This window comes from Apodemus sylvaticus, chromosome 19 (assembly GCF_947179515.1).
Source record: "Apodemus sylvaticus chromosome 19, mApoSyl1.1, whole genome shotgun sequence".
NCBI lineage: Eukaryota > Metazoa > Chordata > Mammalia > Rodentia > Muridae > Apodemus > Apodemus sylvaticus.
The window spans coordinates 52,103,222-52,124,799 of record NC_067490.1 but is presented as its reverse complement, the minus strand read 5'-3'; the positions used below and the strand labels follow the sequence as shown (position 1 = coordinate 52,124,799).

Here is a 21,578-nt window from a genome sequence, read left to right as displayed (position 1 = left end):
GAATTTAAGTATCATTAGTAGAAAGCAGCTACAAATTTTTATTTTTTAATGAAATAATTTAGTTAATCATGACATAGATATATATTTGCATTTCTTGTTGCCTACATAGTAGCATTTCTTTTTGTTGTTTTTGTTGTTTTTGTTGTTGTTGTTTTCCAAGACAGGGATTCTCTATGTAGCCCTGGCTGTCCTTGAACTTACTCTGTAGACCAGGCTGGCCTCGAACTCAGAAATCTGCCTGCCTCTGCCTCCCAAGAGCTGGGATTACAGGAGTGTGCCACCACCGCCCGGCAATAATAGCATTTCTTGAATGCTAGGTATGGACACTTTGGTGATACAAATACACACTACATGATTTATAAACATGTGCAACAAGAGATGAAAATGGAGCCTAATGACTATAGTTTCATCTCTGGAAACAAAGGTTAGATGTATGATGAAGATAGTCACAGAGCTCTCAGAAGGAACAACACATTTCTGACAGAGTGGAAATGTGTAATAACATTAGTAATTATTGCCACTAAAGGCTGTAGATATAAATACATGGTAATTATTCTCTTCAAGGCAGAAAAAAATAGCTTAATAAAATAGAATTTTTACAATTATTAATATTAATAGATATAAAGAAAAATTTTATCGCTGAATGATAGTTTTTAGATTATCTTATTATATTTATGTATTTTTAAAGAAAAGTAATACATGATAATAGCATTCTGCTACCTCAACTGAATGGATTATTTCCCATTCCCATCCCCATTGTTAGACCTTAAACAAAATAAGTTGACTTTTCTCATGGAAATACAGGAATATAATTAGTTTGTAATGCCTCAAGGAACTTTGAATGAGAGAACATTAAAAATCCATAGAACGGATGTCACATGACAACCTTCATGAAGAGATAAAGATCTTTTAAAAGAGAAAGAAGCCTATATAAGTATTTTTTTTCTGCTTTGCTCTTTAATAGGTAGATATAGTCCTATATGTTTTAATCCTTGATGTGAAATTGCAAGTAACATTTGCTTTGGAACAGAAATAAAGATTCTTTCATTAATAAATTACTTTAAAATAAAAAAAATATATATTTCCCGAAACATAAGATATGAGTAAAAATTCAGTTTGGGAAATGCTTTTTGATATATAAAGAAAATATTTATTGAGAAGACTATTTTTGATTAAGTCAAATAATATCAACTTCTATCTTCAAAGGAAAAGAAAATGGAAAGCTGTGGTGACATATGCCAGTGATCTTTACAACTTGGGAGACAAAACCTGGGCTACATGAAGAAAATAATCATTTAGTAAGAGGTTGGGGAGAGATGTAAAAATGTGACATCTTTCATTAAAAGACAGCAGCTACTACAAGCTGTCCTGAAAAGATTTTCTTTCTTATTTCTTACTGTCTTTGTCAATATGAAAGTTATCCGGGCGGTGGTGACGCACGCCTGTAATCCCAGCACTCTGGGAGGCAGATACAGGCGGATTTCTGAGTTCGAGGCCAGCCTGGTCTACACAGTGAGTTCCAGGACAGCCAGGGCTATACAGAGAAACCCTGTGTCTCGAAAGTTATCAAAGTCACATTTATCTCTTTGTTACAGGATTACTCAGGTACACTGAAAGAGAATAATGATAATAATTGTGTTTGTACAGAGAAAGAAAAGGCATTAATGGAGCAAGTAATACAATGAATATAATGAATTGTGCACTGCAGGCTTATACTTTAGAACAAACTATACATGTTATGAGTTACATAAAAGTAAAGTACAGAGAATGGTTGAAAGGAAGAGAAATAATCATGAAGAAGAGCAAAAGAAGATTGGAAAAGAAAAAAGTTTGGTGTTTATAACCATGCTTAACTGTATATTTTTGGGTAAAATGTTTCATATAATCTCACAAATGGTAAGTGTATCTGACAATGTAAATGAGACTGGAACTAAGGACATCTTGTGCCTGTAGACACCAATGAGTCTCAAATATTTGTATGTGCCTTCATTAATGCATGGTTATTTACTCTTTATGCATTGGAAGTTTGACTTTTAGATGAGAGAGCAATTGTTATGATAGGCATATTTATGCTGTTTTGTTTTCTAATGAAATATTACAATTTTTTGAAAATTAAATCTTATGCTGTGTGTGTGTGGGGGGGGGAGGCAGAAACAGCTTCATTTTCTAGGTATAGCTATAGGTACAAGTATAGGTATAGATACCTACGTAGAGGTAGAAGGCATATTTATGCTGTTTTGTTTTCTAATGAAATATTACAATTTTTTGAAAATTAAATCTTATGCTGTGTGTGTGTGTGGGGGGGAGGCAGAAACAGCTTCATTTTCTAGGTATAGCTATAGGTACAAGTATAGGTATAGATACCTACGTAGAGGTAGAAGTTGAGTTATGTAGAGAGGATATAGGTGGTCATATGCCCTATTCCTTCTAGACCATCAAATATCTCTGTATAGCAGACTGAGGAGGTTGAAGCAGAGAGCAGAATAAATAGGCTCTCGAGGGCTCTGGCCTGGCCAGGAATGTTGGGAGAGTTATAGCTCTTATAAGAGAGGCAAAGAAGAGCAGGTAGCTAGGGTGTAAATTACGGTGCTCTGATGTGAACCTATAGAATCAATGAAAGTCTGGTCACCTATGCAGGTCCAAGATCCAGTGGAGAATGTTTCAGGAGAGAGAATTCTTTTCCAAGTGTTGCAACTCAGTAAAGACAGACACTCTTAGAGAAACCTCAGGGTGAAATAACTTTTGCACTTTATTCTATGTGGACAGGGACTATAAGAATCTTGGGGAGTAGGATGAGTATTGAGGGACAAGTGTTTTCTATGGGTTGAGTTTGAGATGTTAATGATGCTCTATTTGCTTGGAGGACTCCAGGTGCTACATTAAATGATTACTTGCCCATGGTCCTCTTATTTGGGTTTCATGGGTACATGCTCCTGAGAAACTACAGAGACAGGTAGAAAGCTGCTCTATTCCTCCCTTTCTCAAATCTGTGAGATTCCTGTAATTTGAGCTCACTCAGCCTTAACAGCTCTTTGCCTGTCTGCTGGCACAGCCCATTTGCCCCACAAATACATGATTAGATGATATAGATGTTATATCGATATATATGATATAGGCTAGATAGATATAGATAGAGATGATAGAGGTCATGATTGAGATGATGATAGAGATAGATATAGATAGAAAGATAGAGAAGATGGCGATAGGGATATGCTTCTTTTTTGCAAAAATCATTGTAGTAATGTTCACTGAGCTTATCTTCAATGCCCTCGGCTTCTTAAATTCATGCTATATTCTGACCTAGTCTATGGTTTACCTTATTTTTTATTGCTCTGAAAGAATATTCTGATGAAAGAAAGAAAGAGAGAGAGAGAGAGAGAGAGAGAGAGAGAAAGAAAGAAAGAAAGAAAGAAAGAAAGAAAGAAAGAAAGAAAGAAAGAAAGAAAGAAAGAAAGAAAGAAAGAAAGAAAGAAAGAAAGAAAGAAAGAAAGAAAAAGAAAGAAAGAAAGGATGGAAGGAAGGAAGGAAAGGCAAAGAAAGGAAAAGGGAAGGAAATTGAAGGGAAGGGCAGGGAAGGGAAGGGAGGGGGCGGGAGGGAGCGGGGAGGGGAGAGGAGGGGGAATGGAGGAGGGGAGGGGAGGGGAGGGGAGGGGAGGGGAGGGGAAGGGAAGGGAAGGGAAGGGAAGGGAAGGGAAGGGAAGGGAAGGGAAGGGAAGGGAAGGGAAGGGAAGCCGAGCCGAGCCGAGCCGAGCCGAGCCGAGCCGAGCCGAGCCGAGCCGAGCCGAGCCGAGCCGAGCCGAGCCGAGCCGAGCCGAGCCGAGCCGAGCCGAGCCGAGCCAAGCAAAGCAAAGCAAAGTTTTATTTTTGCTCCTAGTTCAAGTATAGTTTATCACCAAGGCGGGGAAATCTATAGCACCAGCCCTGGTTCACATAACTTCCACAATAAGGAAACAGAATGATAAATGCTAGCAGCTGATGATCTCTCCCTCCATTTTATAAAGTCCAGGATTCCCACCTGGAATGATGATACCCATAGTAGATAGGTCTTCCTGCCTTGAAGCTAACACACTATAGTAGACCATGGGCATACACAAAAGTAGAAGTTCTGAGTGATTCTGTATCTCTCAAGTCAATAAATAACACTGAAAACTTGAGCAAAATAACTAATTTCTGTGTACTTTATCCGAGCTGTGCACATGAATGAAGAGAATACTGTTCTTTGATTAGCATATTTTTTAACATATCTTAATTAACGAAGTTTAGTTTTATTATATTGTATTTTATTTTTATTTTATTTTTAACATATCTTAACTAAATGAGTGTGAGTGATATACCCAATATCACTTCACTGAAGAAAACCTATTTTCCCTCAGCCAGCAGCTATCAATTACAAATAGCTTCTTGGCAAAGAATGGAACTTTGTGCCCACCTTTCATCTCTTCTCATACATCCCTGATCATTTAGAAAGGATTTCAATATAGATATCCCTTTTGAAGCTCAGTACTCCAAAGTTCCTCATTCTCTACATGTTTTCTAGTTTTGAGTCTCTTAGGTAATTACCATCTACTGCAAAAGAAGCTTCTATGATAGGTGTTGAATGATAAGCTACTCCATGGAAATAACAATATGTCATCAGTGGTTTTTTTTTTTTTTTTTTTTGCTACTTAAACTTGACACAATAATAATAGTAGAGTTTTTCCTGAGTCCCATGGCATATGTGGTATCAGATATTTTGTTTGATTAAACATCATGAGGTATGGGATATATCTCATTGAAAATGAATATGCCCACCTCTTTTATTTTGGGATTTTTTCATAACATTTGTGGCAGTATTTTACCAGTGCGCAAATCTTGGAAGCAGGTTGTTTTTATATATTTTAACTTCATAATCAGGTAAGATTTATCATTCATTTTCTTCTTGGGTAGCTTGTTTCTCACCTTCTAGCACAATGAATAATAAAAAATAATAGTGAAAAATTCACTTGAGCATTTTATGACATAGAAATGTGGTTTTAGGGAAAATGCCTTACTAACAATGAAGAGGGTAACCCCAACCTGTGATATTAGTAAGGGACTATGGGACCCCATTGTCTAATAATTTGGAACGATGCAGCCAATTCCTGGTGCTGGAGTTTTTATTTCGTAGCGTACAATGTTTAGTTGGGGTACCCCATATTTTAAGTTAATTCCATATGTAGATATACATACATATGTATATATAAACATACATATGTGCAAGTCTCACCCTCTGTGTGCGTGAGTGTGTGTGTGTGAGTGTGTGTGTGTGTGTGTGTTTTAGGAAGCTTCTAAAATAGTATGCTTAAAAAGTCCCTCTGTATTAGTTGCTCCTCCTCATAATCTCTTCTCTGTGCTGCCCTCACCTCCTCGCTCCTCTTCCTTGGAAGATCCCTACCCTCAACCTCACTCCTAAATAGTTATGTAACCTCTCTCAGTACTCTAACTAGAACATAAATATCTAAAGCATATAAGCTAACATTCATACACAATAAAAAATGCAATGTTTATCTTTGTGGGTCTGGAATAATATATTGATACAAGGATTCACAAAGGTCAGGCTAAGCTTGAAGTTACTCTATAGCTTGAAGCGATCCTACATTTCGAATTTGCCTGTCTCTGCTTCCTAAGTGCTAGAAGCAGAGTTCTGTACCTCCCTGCCTAACTTGATCATTTTTAAGAGGATATGAGAGGATTGTGCTTAAGATTTTCCTTTTTCTTTATTTTGTTAAGCAGTCTATAAGTAGAAACGTATTTACATAAATCATCATTTGCAGCACTGAATTGAATCTTAAAGGTTTAACATATTTCTGTAAGCAGAAAAGCTATATAGGGTAATTTTTGCCCATACCCAAAGAACATAAAATAAAGCGTTCTTAAAAGAAACTTTAAAAACAAACTCTTTTAGGAGGAAAAACAAGGTCCTTTGTGGGAAATGCTGAAGGATACTGGTAGTTTGATATTTATATCTATGCTCTGGTCATCCTGTTAGCAAGATTACACTTACAATGCAGTTGCTTATATTGCTCTGTCCTCATAATCACATATACTAAATTTTGTTATTATTGTTATCTCAACTGTAAGGAATTCCATCTAAAACTTAAAATTATTAATGGCAATTAAAAGAAATCTTAACATTATTGGGCCATAAACTCCAAAATTGTGAATGATATTGCCATAATAATTTTTTTATTTTTTTATTCGATATATTTTTTATTTACATTTCAAATGATTTCCCCTTTTCTAGACGCCCCACTCCCCGAAAGTCCCATCAGCCCCCTTCCCTCCCCCTGTTTTCCCACCCAACCCTTCCCACTTCCCTGTTCTGGTTTTGCCCTATACTGCTTCACTGAGTCTTTCCAGAACAAGGGGCCACTCCTCCGTTCTTCTTGTACCTCATTTGATGTGTGGATTATGTTTGGATATTAACATAGCCATAATAATTTTTATAGTACAACTTTAAGCAACCAGTGACACTTTATTGACATCAAATAGAAAAAAATCAAATGCCCAGTATCCACACAGAATGAAAACTATTGGAACTTGCCTCCTAATAATCATGGACACCTTACCTTACTGTTTTAAATGAGAGGTAAGATTTCCATGACTTTCTTAGAAGTGGAGAATGCTGAAAGCAGCATTCTTGTTTTCTTGCCTAGGTATTGCCTGACAAAATTCTGTACAGTATCCATTTCCTTTAGTCTCTTCCTGGTTAACATTTTATTAATTAGTCAATAATACAAGTCTTTATTTTAGATGGAATCATTTTCCGTCATCCAAATAAGATTTCTTGTTCGTTTTTGTAATCTTAAAACATCATTCTGTAAAGAAAAGAATATACACTAAAACAAAAGTTTTTAGTATACACTAAAAACGTCTACTGGCTTTAGTGATCTTCTGAAAATTCTGATTATTGTGGTTTTCTACTTTGTTCATTGATACTAGGAAGCATTTGTAAATTCTCTGTTCTCCACTCACAGTCTTTAATTGTAAAACTGTTTTCTTTGAAATAGTTAATCCACATCCTCTTTTCTCAGGTTCTCCATATCGAGACAAAATCACCATAGCAATTCTTCAGCTACAGGAAGAGGGCAAGCTGCACATGATGAAGGAGAAGTGGTGGCGAGGCAATGGCTGCCCAGAGGAGGAGAGCAAAGAGGCCAGCGCTCTAGGGGTGCAGAATATTGGTGGCATCTTCATTGTCCTGGCAGCCGGCTTGGTGCTCTCAGTTTTTGTGGCAGTGGGAGAGTTTTTATACAAATCCAAAAAAAACGCTCAATTGGAAAAGGTAAATGTCACATTTTTGCAATTTAAAACACTGATTTTTCTTTTGATAAAACACAAATAATCTGTTTTCTGCTATTTCCAACCACAAGAAATGCTTTGAGCTGTGGCTGTTAATTGTCTCATATCATTCATTATACAATTAAATATATATTTTGTGAAATATATCAGTATATTTCACAAAGACACATAATCATCATCATAATCTTTAAATTTATTGATAAAACGCTTAATTGTCAGTTGTAGGAAAAGTAGATATCACTATCTCATTTAGGACTAAGCAAAGGGCATATATATATATATATATATATATATATATATATATATATATATCTCGAACGTATATATATTTACTTGAAGTTCAGTGCTATTAAATTAATGGAAGAATATTGTTACTGAGGTGAGGGAAGAAAAATCAGAAATGGTAGAAATGTTCTACCCAAAACAATCTCAGGTTTTAAAACCATCAATTTGAAGCTAGACAGTAAATGCAATTTATATTCAACAGAATTACTATCAGAACTTTTTGTTAGAACAATTTAGCTTCCATTATGAAAACTATTACTAATTTTCCAAATTAACAAATATATGCAAACATTGTAGTTTTGCCTATTATATATATTTCTTAATGGGTCTTTTACTTACTATATTCAACATCTTTATGAAAATATGTAAAAATCACAGAGGTGTTAATATGGTTTTTCTTTGTACTTTACTGTATTTAGTCGCTTGTACGAATATTTTTGTATTCTAGTCTGAAAAATTTGTGATCACTTAACATCTATATTTCTGGTTCTATAATTTCTTTGGTTCTGTAAGTATAAAGAAGAACATGAAAATCACACAGATAGCACACATCACTTCTGTATGTACATTTATATCTCTAGAATTGAAACAAGTAGCCTTCCTTTCTACCTTCCAGTGCTGTATTTAGTTTTCTGTATATAATCGTCTTGATTTTTGTTTTTAATAAACGTATATTTTATTAAATATTTAGTCAATGTATAAGAGTGAGATTGTATCTTCAGAATTAGAAAAGTTTATGAAGTTTTATTGTTAAAAATACAAAGTAGAAACAAATTGTACTTAAAAATATGTTTGCATATGGTAAAATATGTAAAATGCATTCTGCTAATATTCGTTGAAATGTACATACAAGAAATTATTTTCATAAAAGTATAGTTGAAAAATATCTTCCTTTATTTTGGATGACTTAATGTTGTAAATGTTGAACAACTTGAGTTTAGAATTTGAATATACATAGTCTTAAATTTTTACTTGGTTATAGTATTTGACACCATTTTATCCATCTTTTATAAATAAATATTTTGAAAACCCTATTCGATTTGACATTGCCATATGTAATTTTTGAATATTTAAGACACTTGTAGAACTTATATTCTCACAACATTAAGGTTGCATATTTTTGGTAAGGTAACCAAGCCAAATTCTGTTATGTTAATATAAGTTAATAACATATAAGTACACTTTAGGTATTCTGATCTTTTCTATGATGTAAAAAATGGGTTTGAAAGCAAATCAAAATGAGTAACCAAATTTAAATAAGATATCAATAGACATTTTTCAATAATTTGCCAAAACTGGTTTTCGGTTACTTTAAAATGAACCCCATAATTATGCAGGAATATTGGGTTTTCTAGTGAGACTATCTATCCATCTAAGTGTAATGATTTTCTTAAGTCTATCCTAATATTAAATTAAAGCAAACCAAATATAGATACCATTAGAATTGTACTTTCATTATCTAAAGATGTTTATTCATTTGATTTACCTGAGCTGTGTTTTCAATAATTAAAAAAGAAAATCATTCTTTTCCATTAAAACTCAAGGAATGTGGCTATTTAATTTTGAAAACATATCTATGTGGTTGATATCACCTCTAACTAATTTAAGATAGCCAGCTTCAGAAATATGTGGACTCATTAAGACTATTTTTTATATATTTTATTCATTAAATACTTTTAAAAATTATGAAATAAGTTAATATTTAATGACTGGTATAAATAATTTACACATAATATATACACATAATGTATATACACATAATATATATAATCTGTATTATATGCAAATATATGCATATATATTGTATATTGTTTTATGCTTAGGTAGCTGTATGTTGCATCATTTAAAATCCTCCTCCCCACATTATGATAGTTTAAGGTGATTTCTCTTATATAAAACATGCTCATCACTGATTTATAGACCTTCCCAATCACATCTCTCTTACTTCTTAATACATTGCTGCATTTACATTTCTTATTTCAATATGAATATCTTTCTCCCAAGAAGACTTTTTTCTCCTTTCTTATTAAAAATTCTAAATCACAACACCCTTTTAAACTCTCCAAAACTTTAAGCAGTACCCGATAGATGAATTTTATCTATTCTTTTATCTATGATCTATCATCTATCTATGTCTTTCTGTCTGATTGTCTACCATCTATCATCTATTTTTCATCTATCTCTCTAATTATCATGTATATATATACATATATATGTATATATATATATATTATTTGTTTGTACATTACTCTCAATCTGATTCGCCAAACATAGCTATCTTCTCTGTATCATTAAAATTAATAATGTAGTTCATTATAGGAGCCTATTTTAAAAAATATAAAATGGAGGATATCATTGTTTTATGTAATTCAATATATTAGACTTATCAATTATTGTTTGTTAGTATTGATTTTCCCAATTTATAGTTATAATTTCGATTTTGGTTTTATTTTTTCATATTTCCTGAAAAATTCTCTGACTAGATCATTCAGAAGTTTAATATTAAAATTAAGCATACTTCTGGACTTTACTGTGAACTATATCATTATGTCAATGTATCTATATATATTCTTACATTAATTAATTAATTAATTATGCATTTGTCATTCCTTTATCTTAGATTTTATTACTAACATTAAAATCAAAGTAAATACTTGTGAAGATTCCTAATTGATATTTTTTAAGAAGCTTATCTGCAATGAGTTGTTTCCCATGTTACAAAAGACAAGAAGCTGTAATTCTACAATCAGTCCCTAAATGCTTCATTGTCTATTTTCTCTTCATCTTCATTCATACTATAGATAATATTTTAGTATTTAGCAAAGGAAAAGTGAAATATACTTATTTGAATGAGCTGTAATAAGTAATAAACACAAATCCCAGTTGAACAGATAAAAAGTGTATGTAAATTCTGATGTATAAAGATAATAAAATTATAATAATAATCATTTAGAAATAAAAATAAAATGCATTTGTGATCTCATCTTCTAAAATATAAATTAATCTAATTTGCTGTTGTACCTTTTCCTTAATCACTGATGTTTTAACATTAAACAAAAGGCAAGCAAGTTAAAATGGAAAGAATATAGGCTAAAAGAAAAATAAATGAAAGAAGAACGAGAAAATTTGGACATTAATGATTTAAAAATTATAAGTTGTATTTTCAGAAAACAATGGAATGGTATAATTTTCAAAATAACAAATTTTATATAGTTATAAATAGTAATTTTTTTTATTTATTTTAACTTTTGAGATAAATAAATCTTTATTTTTCTTCATCTTCCAAAATTTGATTTGACCATTTAGAATGACATAAAAATATTTTACCTTCCTCAATAAATAATTTACTAGTAGGTATATTTTAATTTTAATTTAGTTTTGCCTTATATTTTATACATTTATTATACATGTTGTCTGACAGTCCAGTAACTATTAAATTTTAATAAATATTCAAAACACTATTCTTTATCTCTGACAATGCTCATTTGTATTAGGGTAATAAATATCTCCTTATAAAACTCATAGCTAAAGGGAAATGCTTAACAAACACAATGTTGATTCTCAGAGATGAAAAGATATTTCAGTAGTTAAGACTACCTGTTGATCTCAAAGTGGACCTGGGTTTGGTTCTCGACATCTACATGGTTAACTCACTATCTTTGACTTTTAAAAAGATCCAATAGCTTCTTCTGTTTTTCATGGGCACCAAGAATGTAGTACACAGACTTATGTACATTAAAAATACCCACACATAAAAAGTAACTCCATTAAAAAAATAGAAGAATTTTGACTCCCTTTTAACTTTGTTGACAGATTTTGTAAGCACATTTGTAAGAAATTAAAATTTTATAAAATTATTTCTAATATAGTAATGTTCCTTAACTCAAGCATAAAATCACATTTAGCTGTACCTACATTGCTTTTCTTTCAAGAGAAGACATAATTCTGTCTTATTGTAGTTTTTAGCAAGAATAGTAGAATAACTGTTTGACGTTTATTTGGTTTATATAAGGAAAACACATCTCATTATGAAGTTAAAAATTCCAGTACACATTGTTTTATTGTATGCCCTGTATATAAATTACTGAGTTTCTTGAAATAAAAATATGCAATGGTGCTGAAATGTTAACATTATCATTATTTTTTATATGAAATGAATATAGTTGACATGTCTGAAAACTAAAAACTAAAAGTTCATGCTCAGGTATTAAAATAATAGTATTTGGAGCTGGAGAGATGGCTCAGTGGTCAAGAGCACTGACTGTACTTCCAGAGGTCCTGAGTTCAATTCTCAGCAACCACATGGTGCCTCACAACCATCTGTAATGGGGTCTGAAGCCTTCTTCTCGTGTGTAGGAAGACAGATACAATATACTCATATACATAAAATAAATAAATAAATCTTTAAAAATTATGCTTTATGCAATCTGACTTGAGTACATGTATGTGATAACATTCCTGACATGTTTGGAGTATGTAGTATCTTAGAACTATGAAAGACAGTTGTTCTAGTCGTGCTCTACCTAAGTCAATGTATTTGTTGCTAAGGGAATACTGGGCAGTCTCAAACAAGAAGTTCTCGTTACATTTTTCCAGTAAATAAAAACAAAATGTTTGTGTGTACATAGAAAATTTGTATTTATAGATTTTAAAATATATATGAGATGGCTGTAAATATAAGGGGTAGAGGTTCGAAAAAAGTCAACTTCTAAGTTTGATATATGCTAAGAGGAAATTGGGGTTCTTTAGTTTACATTTTCAGGATAAAAGATCTTGAGTTTTAACATAAAAACACATTTCAAGCTGAGTGAATTAAATTTTAACGAAAGCAAAAACTATAAGCAAACTGTTCTCATATATTCTTATATGAATTACTTTCAGAATTTTGAAGGATTGATGTAAAAGAAGTACTGCTTTTTAAAGAATTTTCATATTGAACAAAGTCTAGTGATACAGAAATTGTTCACAAAGATTTTATTACTGCATTTACATTTTGCAAGTTATACCTAAATAAAATGCAAATCTCTATATTTTTCATAATTAATTAATTTACTTGATATCTCTATCTTAGTTACCCCTCAGTCTTTCCCTGTTACCTTACCTACTGGCTATCCTCCCTTCCTCCCTTTCTCCTCAGAAAAGGCTCAGAGAACGGGAGATTTCCCGTGGATATTAACTTGTCTTGGCAGAACAAGTTGCAGTAGGACTAGGCTCATCTTCTATTGTGGACAGACAAGGCAGGCCAGCTAGGGAAAAGGGATCTAAAGACACGCTAAACAGCTACATTTGGTGAAACATATTCAACTGAATTAAAAATTTCAAAAGTTAGAAGTTCTAGGATGATGCAATAGAAGATATTTTAGCAGTAAAGTGCAAAGATCTTTAGAATTTAAGCTAAAATTGTGAGTAAAACTGAATAAATGATTCACTTGGGCTCATTTTTATGTCATGTCTAGAAGTAGGGTGTTCTTTAGTTTTCCAGATAATATGCATAAGAACTAATAGGTCATTTTTAAAGCTGTCTTTTATGTAAACACCAATTATGTCAAAACAGCACACCTGCCTTCCTGTTCCTCTCTAATCTTCGAAATCAGTTAATCCATTCCTGTCAGTTGATAATAATAACCCACTTTTTTTTACCACTATAAAGTATATTCTAAAACTAAGGCTGGACCTTGATAAATTATTATTCTCTAATTTTTATAAGTGGCTTTTGAGGTTTTAAAACATAGGTTCCCCTTTAGATTAAAAAAAAAAAAAAAAAAACAATGCCAAGACCTTTGAACTTATTATTGGCAGAGAGGAAATGTGCATCTTCAGAGTTAGTAATACTTTCCACACCCAGAGGGGGCTGGCCTGACACTATTTAAACAATGCCCTCCTCTAGAAAATGCAAATTGAAAATCCACATACACACACACACACACACACACATGAGATTATAAGATAATTACATTTCTCACATTTCTCCTTTCCTTTGCCTGTTCCTAATCGTCCCACATTTTCATTATTCTCTTTCAAATTCATGGTGTTTATTTTTTTTCATTAATTGACATTATATAAATACATGCATAACGTTTCTATTTCGAAATATTTCCCTTATTTTATTTATGTGCGTGAATATGTGAACCCATGAAGGTAAATATAGGTATTCTTGGAGGTCAGACATTTGACCACCTTATGTGGGTCCTGGGAACTCAGTTCAGGTCATCTTCAAGATCAGGAACCACTCTTAGCTGCTGAATAATCTCAATAGATCTTGTGACCTGTTTCTTGATGGTTTTCCCCCCTGAAGTTGTATTTAGAACATGTATACATCAGATTGTTATAATGGAAAACACATTGAAGCCTTTGATCACACTCTCTTTTTAATTATTTCTGTCACTGATGTTTTAAGGACTGGTTTTAGAATTTTAAAATGTACAAGCAGAAATCACATTTGTAACTGGGTTTATGATTTCTTAGACTGACTTTATTGCAAAAAAAACAGAATCAATATACAGCATTATGAACTTGTAAATAAAATGTTTTAAAGGGTGTGATCTGAGAGCCTGTCATTTCTTACGTATATGCAAAGAAAGACCTTTACATTAAGAATGATTTGACTCACAAGTAGAAGCTAAAATTATTGATTAAATAAGAACTAAGGGTAGAAAGGCAGTTTTCAGAAGCTGGGCAGTCCCTTTGTGCTAGGGACAGGGAGGGGATGATTGAGCAGTGGCTATCAGGTTATGCTTAAATAACTATAAGGAGTTATGGTGTCTTCCAATTTTTATGTACAATTGTTGATGTTGTTTAAAGGTTAATGGTTTTAAAATTAAAAAGATCATACTTAATAAGAATAAAACTCTTTCATTTAGCTGTAATGTGAAAGTCATCTGTGTTTTAATATCATTATTAACAATGATAAAGTTGGCACATCTTGTCTACTTCAGTTTTATAACAGAAGCTTCCTGAGCCTGCCTTCTGGTTGTGTGAATGGGATTAGCAGGAATGTGATGATCAACACTTTTTTTCTTAAACAGTTTCCATTGCTCTATTGACTAAAAAGCTTCCATAGCTTTTTGCCTTTATTTACTGGTTTTACAAGTTTAAGTAAAGAAAATGTAACAGTGTGGAGTAGTGGTTTACTTTTATCAGTCTGATTATATTTTTAAAAAATTAATATAAAATGAGTAAATTTTGTTTGAAGTAAAAAGTGCTGAGAATTCTTCATATTTATTATTGTAATTATCAATATGCTTATTATAAAACAACCCAGGCTGACTGTAGTATTGTTTAATGTCCTGACATTATTATTTTTTATTTTTGTATATTTTTGTTTGATTTATAACTACAGTATGCAAGAACTAAAGATTACTAAGAAGACAATTTAGGTAAATGTTCAGTTGGCCATGAACTCTTGAAGAAGGAGGCTATTTGAATATTTCAGGATTTGCAGATCTCTGATTCTATTTATGTGTCAAAATAAGGTCTACAACTGTGGTCTACAACTTATTGTCAAGGCTTGGTTTTATTTTCTCTAAAATTACAGTAGTTATGTAAAAGTATCTCTCAAAAAACCGATGTGCAAGTTTTCCTCTGAAAAAGCTTTAATAAATATTCAAATGTTTTTAAAGAGTTGAAATAGAAATAAATATTAAGATCAAAGTTAATATAATGTTTAAACATCATTGTTTTAGCCAGTAACTTATACTCTTAGTGGCATCTTAGTTATGTTATGTTATACCTTAGGTCGAGTCACTTTTGGTATATAAGATAATAGGTGTTTGATATATCCTTAAGGGCTGCCAATTATAGTCAGATAAATTATATCTGACTATATAGGGGAAAATTTTAACTTGGTGACATTAAATAACATTTTTTTCAACACCAAGATTTCAAAAAATATATAACATTTACATGATTTGTTACACTTTATCTGTGTTATTACTTAATGTGATATATTTCCTGTTACTGATCTCAATGACCATTTTGACTGTATATGACTCTCCATTCTTGAGTAAATGCCTAATAAAACCAGAAAATAACTGGAAAATATCAATGAATAAGTTGTCTATCTCTAATTTGCCATTAAATTGTTTAAGTGACAACACACACACAAAAAGCCATTTTGATTGACAGTGTTTTATAGATGCTCAAAAATCTTTCTATAGATGTTCAATCTTTTTAGGCAAAATGATTATAAACACTTTTCAGTCTAAAGTAGAATAATGCTTAGTTACATTATTATTTTTAAGAAATAGGACAGCAAGTCAAATAAAATATAGTTTGTTAGTAAAATATGTCATATGATTATTCTTCCTCAGAGGGCAAATGCATGTTTTTAATGAGGATTAATAAACTTTAATTTGAAAACTAAAAACTAATTCCTTTTTATCAGTTTCTGGTTTTTAAAAAAAACTTCAAATACGTCTGTGTGCTATATGGAACACATTTACAGGTATATCAAAGTCTTATTCATTTCCAGGGATGTGTAAATAGCAAGTTGCCTCATTCAATGTAGTGAATTGTATGAAGAGTTTTACTTATTTTAATGTAATTATACATGCTAACAGCTCAAAGACTTACATTTTTATTTTCAGGAATCTTCTATTTGGTTAGTGCCACCTTACCATCCAGACACTGTTTAGTAAACTTTTGAAACTTTCTAAAAGAGGTTTTTAATGATGGTTAGTATCCTTGTGACTTACTTTTCCTTTTTGTAGTCTGTTACCTTAATGTGGAGAAACCTTTTACTGTTGTTTTCACTATAAAGAACTTCCCACACTGAAGAACACAACATAAGGGTTCATCCCCAACAAAGGGTTCAGAGGCAAGGCCGTCTTCTCTCCCTCCGCCTTACTCCTCTTCTCTCTCTACTTCCACTCATCTTTCTCTTCATGTTATTCTTTCTCTTGCTTTTTTAGTGACAATATAGGAGAGTCATACTAAGTGCACATGAGTATTTTAGAGACATTTCAAATTAAAATAAGAAAAAAATCCATATTTAGAATTATATGTCTCTCTTGAATGCTATGAAATTAATGCTATATTTAAATATCCCCATACTTTTTCAGCACAGAATAAAAGAATAATGGCTTGTATAAACTGTGTGATTTTTACTGGAGACAGAGATCTATGTGGAGAATTTGTAATTTGGAACTGAGGTAGACAAGAGCAGGTCAAAATGTCAAGAAAGTAATAAAAATTAATCATAAATATAGTTCCAAATTTATGGTAAGCAGATATTGGAATGAGAAAAAAGAGAAGAAAACCTTTTATCTCACAGTGAATTTATTCATAAACAAAATTATCTTTCTGGTAATAGCATACTGATAGATAAAGAAAGTACAATTTCTTTCTTACAAAGCAAATTTCTGCTCATTCAGAAAGAAAATAAAAAAATTAGTAATTTGAAATATAATAAATACACAAATTGATTAAAAGTTATTTGATAAAAATCTTTCTATTTCACATGTAACTTGCATTGGAAATGAGGGTAAGAGTTTAATTAAGATTAAATAATTAAGATTATTTAATAAGAGATAAAATAGATTGGATATTTAATTGAAGCTTTATATTAACATCATAAATTTGATACTATATGGCATTACTACAAATTTTTTCATGTACAAATATATAGTTGGAAGCAAGCACTAACGATCAAGGGTTAAATATCTTATAAATGAGATAGAATCTTTTCTAGTAGAAGTTATATGCACATTGATGTTTTTCCCATGAAAGCAAGCTATTTAGCCTATTTTTAATATAAAAATTAATGTTTCTACTTTATTATAAAACTTACATGATCAAATAGGCTGAGGTTAAGATGGAAAATGGTGTTAAACATTAGTTGATATTTAGGAACTCTGTATTAAATAAAGCCATCTTTCAAATGATTTAAATTCATTCACATTTTAAACCATTCTAATCTTGTTATAATAACTGTATTATATTAATTGATTCTTTTATTAAATGTTTCAACAGAGAGTCAAGACTATCTTACCTCAAGACAATGTATTCCTTCCCCTTTTGGAATCAGATTTTTCCATTTCTACCGTGTTGTCATCATCACCATCTTCATCATCATTATCATCATGTTGTTAATAAGTACATCTAATAGAAGGTATTAAGCAATAAGCAACACCATTCCAATGTACCAGCTGGCAGTGACATATAGAGTTTTGCATTAAAATATGTCATGAATTTCAAAAGCTATAATTTAACACACAATAAATAACACCAAGCAATAGTTCTGTCGTATGAGGGGAAATCATTTCTAGTATTTAAACTTCACCTATTACAAGTGCTAATACATTAATTGTTTTACTTATTCAAAGTTTTGAATAAGTATTTACATCTTGAAGTTTTCTATTGTATTTTTTGAAGCCTCTAAAGGACAAGTAAACCTCATACAATTTATTTAGAAGCACTGTTCAATAAAAAGGCACTGGAGTCACATGTAGCTATGGTTAACTATATTGTATTTGAAGAGCATAAATATTCACAAGCAACAAGAGCTCAGTATTTTTTCACTTCAGTGAGAGTGTCACACTGAAAATCCAGAGGCTAGAGAGAAAAGAACAAAAATAAGGGCAACTCATTTAGGGAATAAAACAAAATTGAAAAAAAGGTAATATAGGCTGTGGAAGGAGTTTTCTGAATGAAACCTGAATTTTATGTAAGGAAATACATAAGCTAGATCCACATTAAGGTTTAAAGTACTCAGCACAACATGTACAAGAACAAGGAGAAGTCAGAAAGGATGAGATGGACACCCAAGCAGAGAGTGATGTGTGAAGAGAAGAATCGGAGTGCGGAAAAAGGCCAGGAACATAGGTCATGACAAAGATACTGATTCAGAGAATTCTTCATGAGAGAAACAGGAGAAAAAGATTTGAACTCTTTCTTATGTAATGAAAAACAATGATATCAGAGAATTCTTTATGAAACAGGAAAAATATTTGAACTGTTTCTTATGTGATGAAAAACATTGCTATTAAAGACCTCAATTCTTCTACAAGCTTTACCTTAAGGTTTCAAGAGAAGAGAAACGGGCTATAGAACCTACTAGACAGGGAGGACATGACAATGAAGTAACAAAAAGGTTTTAGAACTATGTCTAAATCACAAAACTATAAACAGGCTGCTTTACTGTGTGTGAGCAGTTGCAATTTGCATTCTTTCTGAAGTTATTTTACACCAGCACACTAAGGTCTAAATACTTGGTAATAAGAGTTTGAGTGTCACAAAAAATTATACACTCAACAATAAATAATTCAATAGTATGACTCAAAATACCTATTTTTATCTCATCATTTTTCATATCATTTTTAGAGGAGTAAATATTCATTAATGTCTAACTTTGGATGTTGTGTACATTTTTGGTTTTTGTATAGAAGATTCTAATTATAGTCTCATCCCATCTGAACTTTCATCTATAGTATGTAGTTGGATCGGGGATCTGCTCTCTGTGTCTTAATCAAGTAATGAAATAGATTAACAAAAAATATTTTGCATAAATGGGTCTAATATGAATAGTGATACACTGAAATGAATGAGCCTGATATATATATATATATATATATATATATATATATATATATATATATATATATATATATATATATATATATATATTTATATATACACAAAATTGGTGGAAAATCTTTTGCCAATAAGATGAAAATTGTAGAGTTACCCTATCCACATGGGATAAACTATTTTTGTCTTTCCATTATGAAGACATTGATGATAAATTACAAATTATGCTTGTTGAGGTATTTAAAATATGACCAGTTCCCATTTCATGATTGTATTATATATGTTTCTAGTCGCTGTCAATGTTGTATAGGTATAATAATAACAAAACTTGGAAATAAATTCCACATTTTATGTTTATATTTTGTTTGTCTGAGTGCCATTTTTGTTGTTTTGAGATATACAGTAGAGAAACAATGTTTAGAGAAAGTTTGTGTATCTCATCTTCTGATCTGAAAAATACATATTACGTTATGATTATTTAGAAAACACTATTGAGTACCTGGTAGAGACTTGTTTGTGTTTAAATTTTAAAGTAGACATCCATATAATTGTTGATAAACTTTACATATTATCATAATAAAATCCAATTTAATCTATTTGAATAATAAAATTATTAATGGAGAGTTTATTTCATTATCAGGTGGCAGATTTCTTTACGTTAGCCCATATGTTGTAATATTCTCATTATTGTGTGTCATGTATTAAAATATAATACTTTGTTATAATCATCATAAATTACTGTAAATTTCCTAGGCTGGCATACTGGCCAGTCTGTGAGAATGACTGTTCCATTATGTCCATTTATAACTTTTGTAATGTCGATCTCTCTGTGTTCTTCTGTAGAGGTCCTTCTGTAGTGCTATGGTGGAGGAACTGAGAATGTCCCTGAAGTGCCAGCGTCGGCTCAAACATAAGCCACAGGCCCCAGTTATTGTGAAAACAGAAGAAGTTATCAACATGCACACATTTAACGACAGAAGGTTGCCAGGTAAAGAAACCATGGCATGAAGCTGGGAGGCCAATCACCCAAGCACAAACTGTCGTCTTTTTTTTTTTTTCCAAACAATTTAGCGAGAATGTTTCCTGTGGAAATATGCAACCTGTGCAAAATAAAATGAGTTACCTCATGCCGCTGTGTCTATGAACTAGAGACTCTGTGATCTAAGCAATTTCAGTGATCAGACTTGATTTACAAGCACCATGGATCAACCAAGTTACACGGGGTTACACTGTTTATCATGGGTTCCTCCCTTCCTTTAAGTCAATGTTACATGCCAATGTTGTGGCTGGTTTCAAATGCAGTCCAGGGAGAAACTGCTGGTTCCTTCTGAAGCTCAACTGTTGTTGGGAGATGGAATGTTGATGCCCAAAGGATAACCGATAAAAATACCATAAATTTTTTTTCTAAAATGTGTGAAATCAGCAAAAAAAATGTAGTGTTACAAGAAACAGTACAGTCCCATGGCCACCAACAAAATAGAGGTGATAATTTTACTAGCCCCAAATGCCCAGCAATATCGTCCTCTGAATAGATAATATGTGTTCATAGAATGTGAAAAAATGTAATGCAAAACACATCAGTATTCAATAGAAGTGGAACAGAAAGCAGACCACCATCAGTTACTTTTCTTTCTCAATAGTCTGTGTCAATGATTGTGATATAGATGGCAATTCAATTATCAAGCCAATGATTGTTTCCTTACAATAACCATGGCAAATATTTTAATATGCAACTTGCTCCCAGAAACTGCTACCCTAACTTACACCAGACGTAAAAAAAGCAACCACTGGTATAAAGATTCTGATGTAAAAGATATGTTTTGCAATCCTTGTCATGAATTGTAAAACAGGGCTAAGTATTACTGATGATACGGAAGACTGAAGCTTTCATTCTGACATTCTGATATGTCAACTGAAACTCTCCTTCCTCCTGGAAAGGATCTTGATGGAGCCTGGGTAGATTCCATTGGTAAGACTGGGGACTTGTCACCTATCCAAAATTAGGTGACAGAACTTCGAGGTGGACTGCATTTAACAATAGTCACAATGTTAAAAGAAACAAAATTCTTGAACAATTTTTTTCGTTTTGTTTTCAAAAAAAGTTCAGGTTTATTTGTGGAAATGCAAGATTTCTATGAAAATAGTTTTTGTATGGAAATTTTTGTAATACTTTTTATCAACAAAATGAGAACATGTGTTCTTGTCAGGGGTGTGATGTCAAGCATGAACGGTAGTGCGTGTGCACCACCAACGTTTGGTGAAAACTATTTTTATCAAGAAAAAGGAATCATAGAAGAGAAATATTTTCAAGTTAGATACTATAAAACCTAGGTGCACTACCACCACAGCTTGTCACGCCACACCCCTGAGTCCCACAAGGCAGATAACATATTGTAATGAACAGTTGTGTGTAAAATGGTTAAAGACACAGACCTCTTGACAACATT

The 21,578-nt window shown here is 32.0% G+C and overlaps 1 protein-coding gene across 2 annotated transcripts in view; it reads left to right on the top strand.

Annotated features, from left to right (window-relative positions):
* Grik2 (glutamate ionotropic receptor kainate type subunit 2) overlaps nucleotides 1–20,139 on the top strand; it is a 706,521-nt gene extending 686,382 nt beyond the window's left edge. The window contains exons 15-16 of one of the 2 annotated variants that reach the window (XM_052163476.1): nucleotides 7,053–7,303; nucleotides 19,975–20,139. In XM_052163476.1, the coding sequence (XP_052019436.1) occupies nucleotides 7,053–7,303; nucleotides 19,975–20,139 (416 nt within the window). Of the gene's footprint in view, nucleotides 1–7,052; nucleotides 7,304–16,190; nucleotides 16,239–19,974 lie in introns of those variants that run through there. The other variant, XM_052163477.1, reaches the window with a different exon arrangement.
* The last annotated feature ends 1,439 nt before the right edge of the window (nucleotides 20,140–21,578 follow it).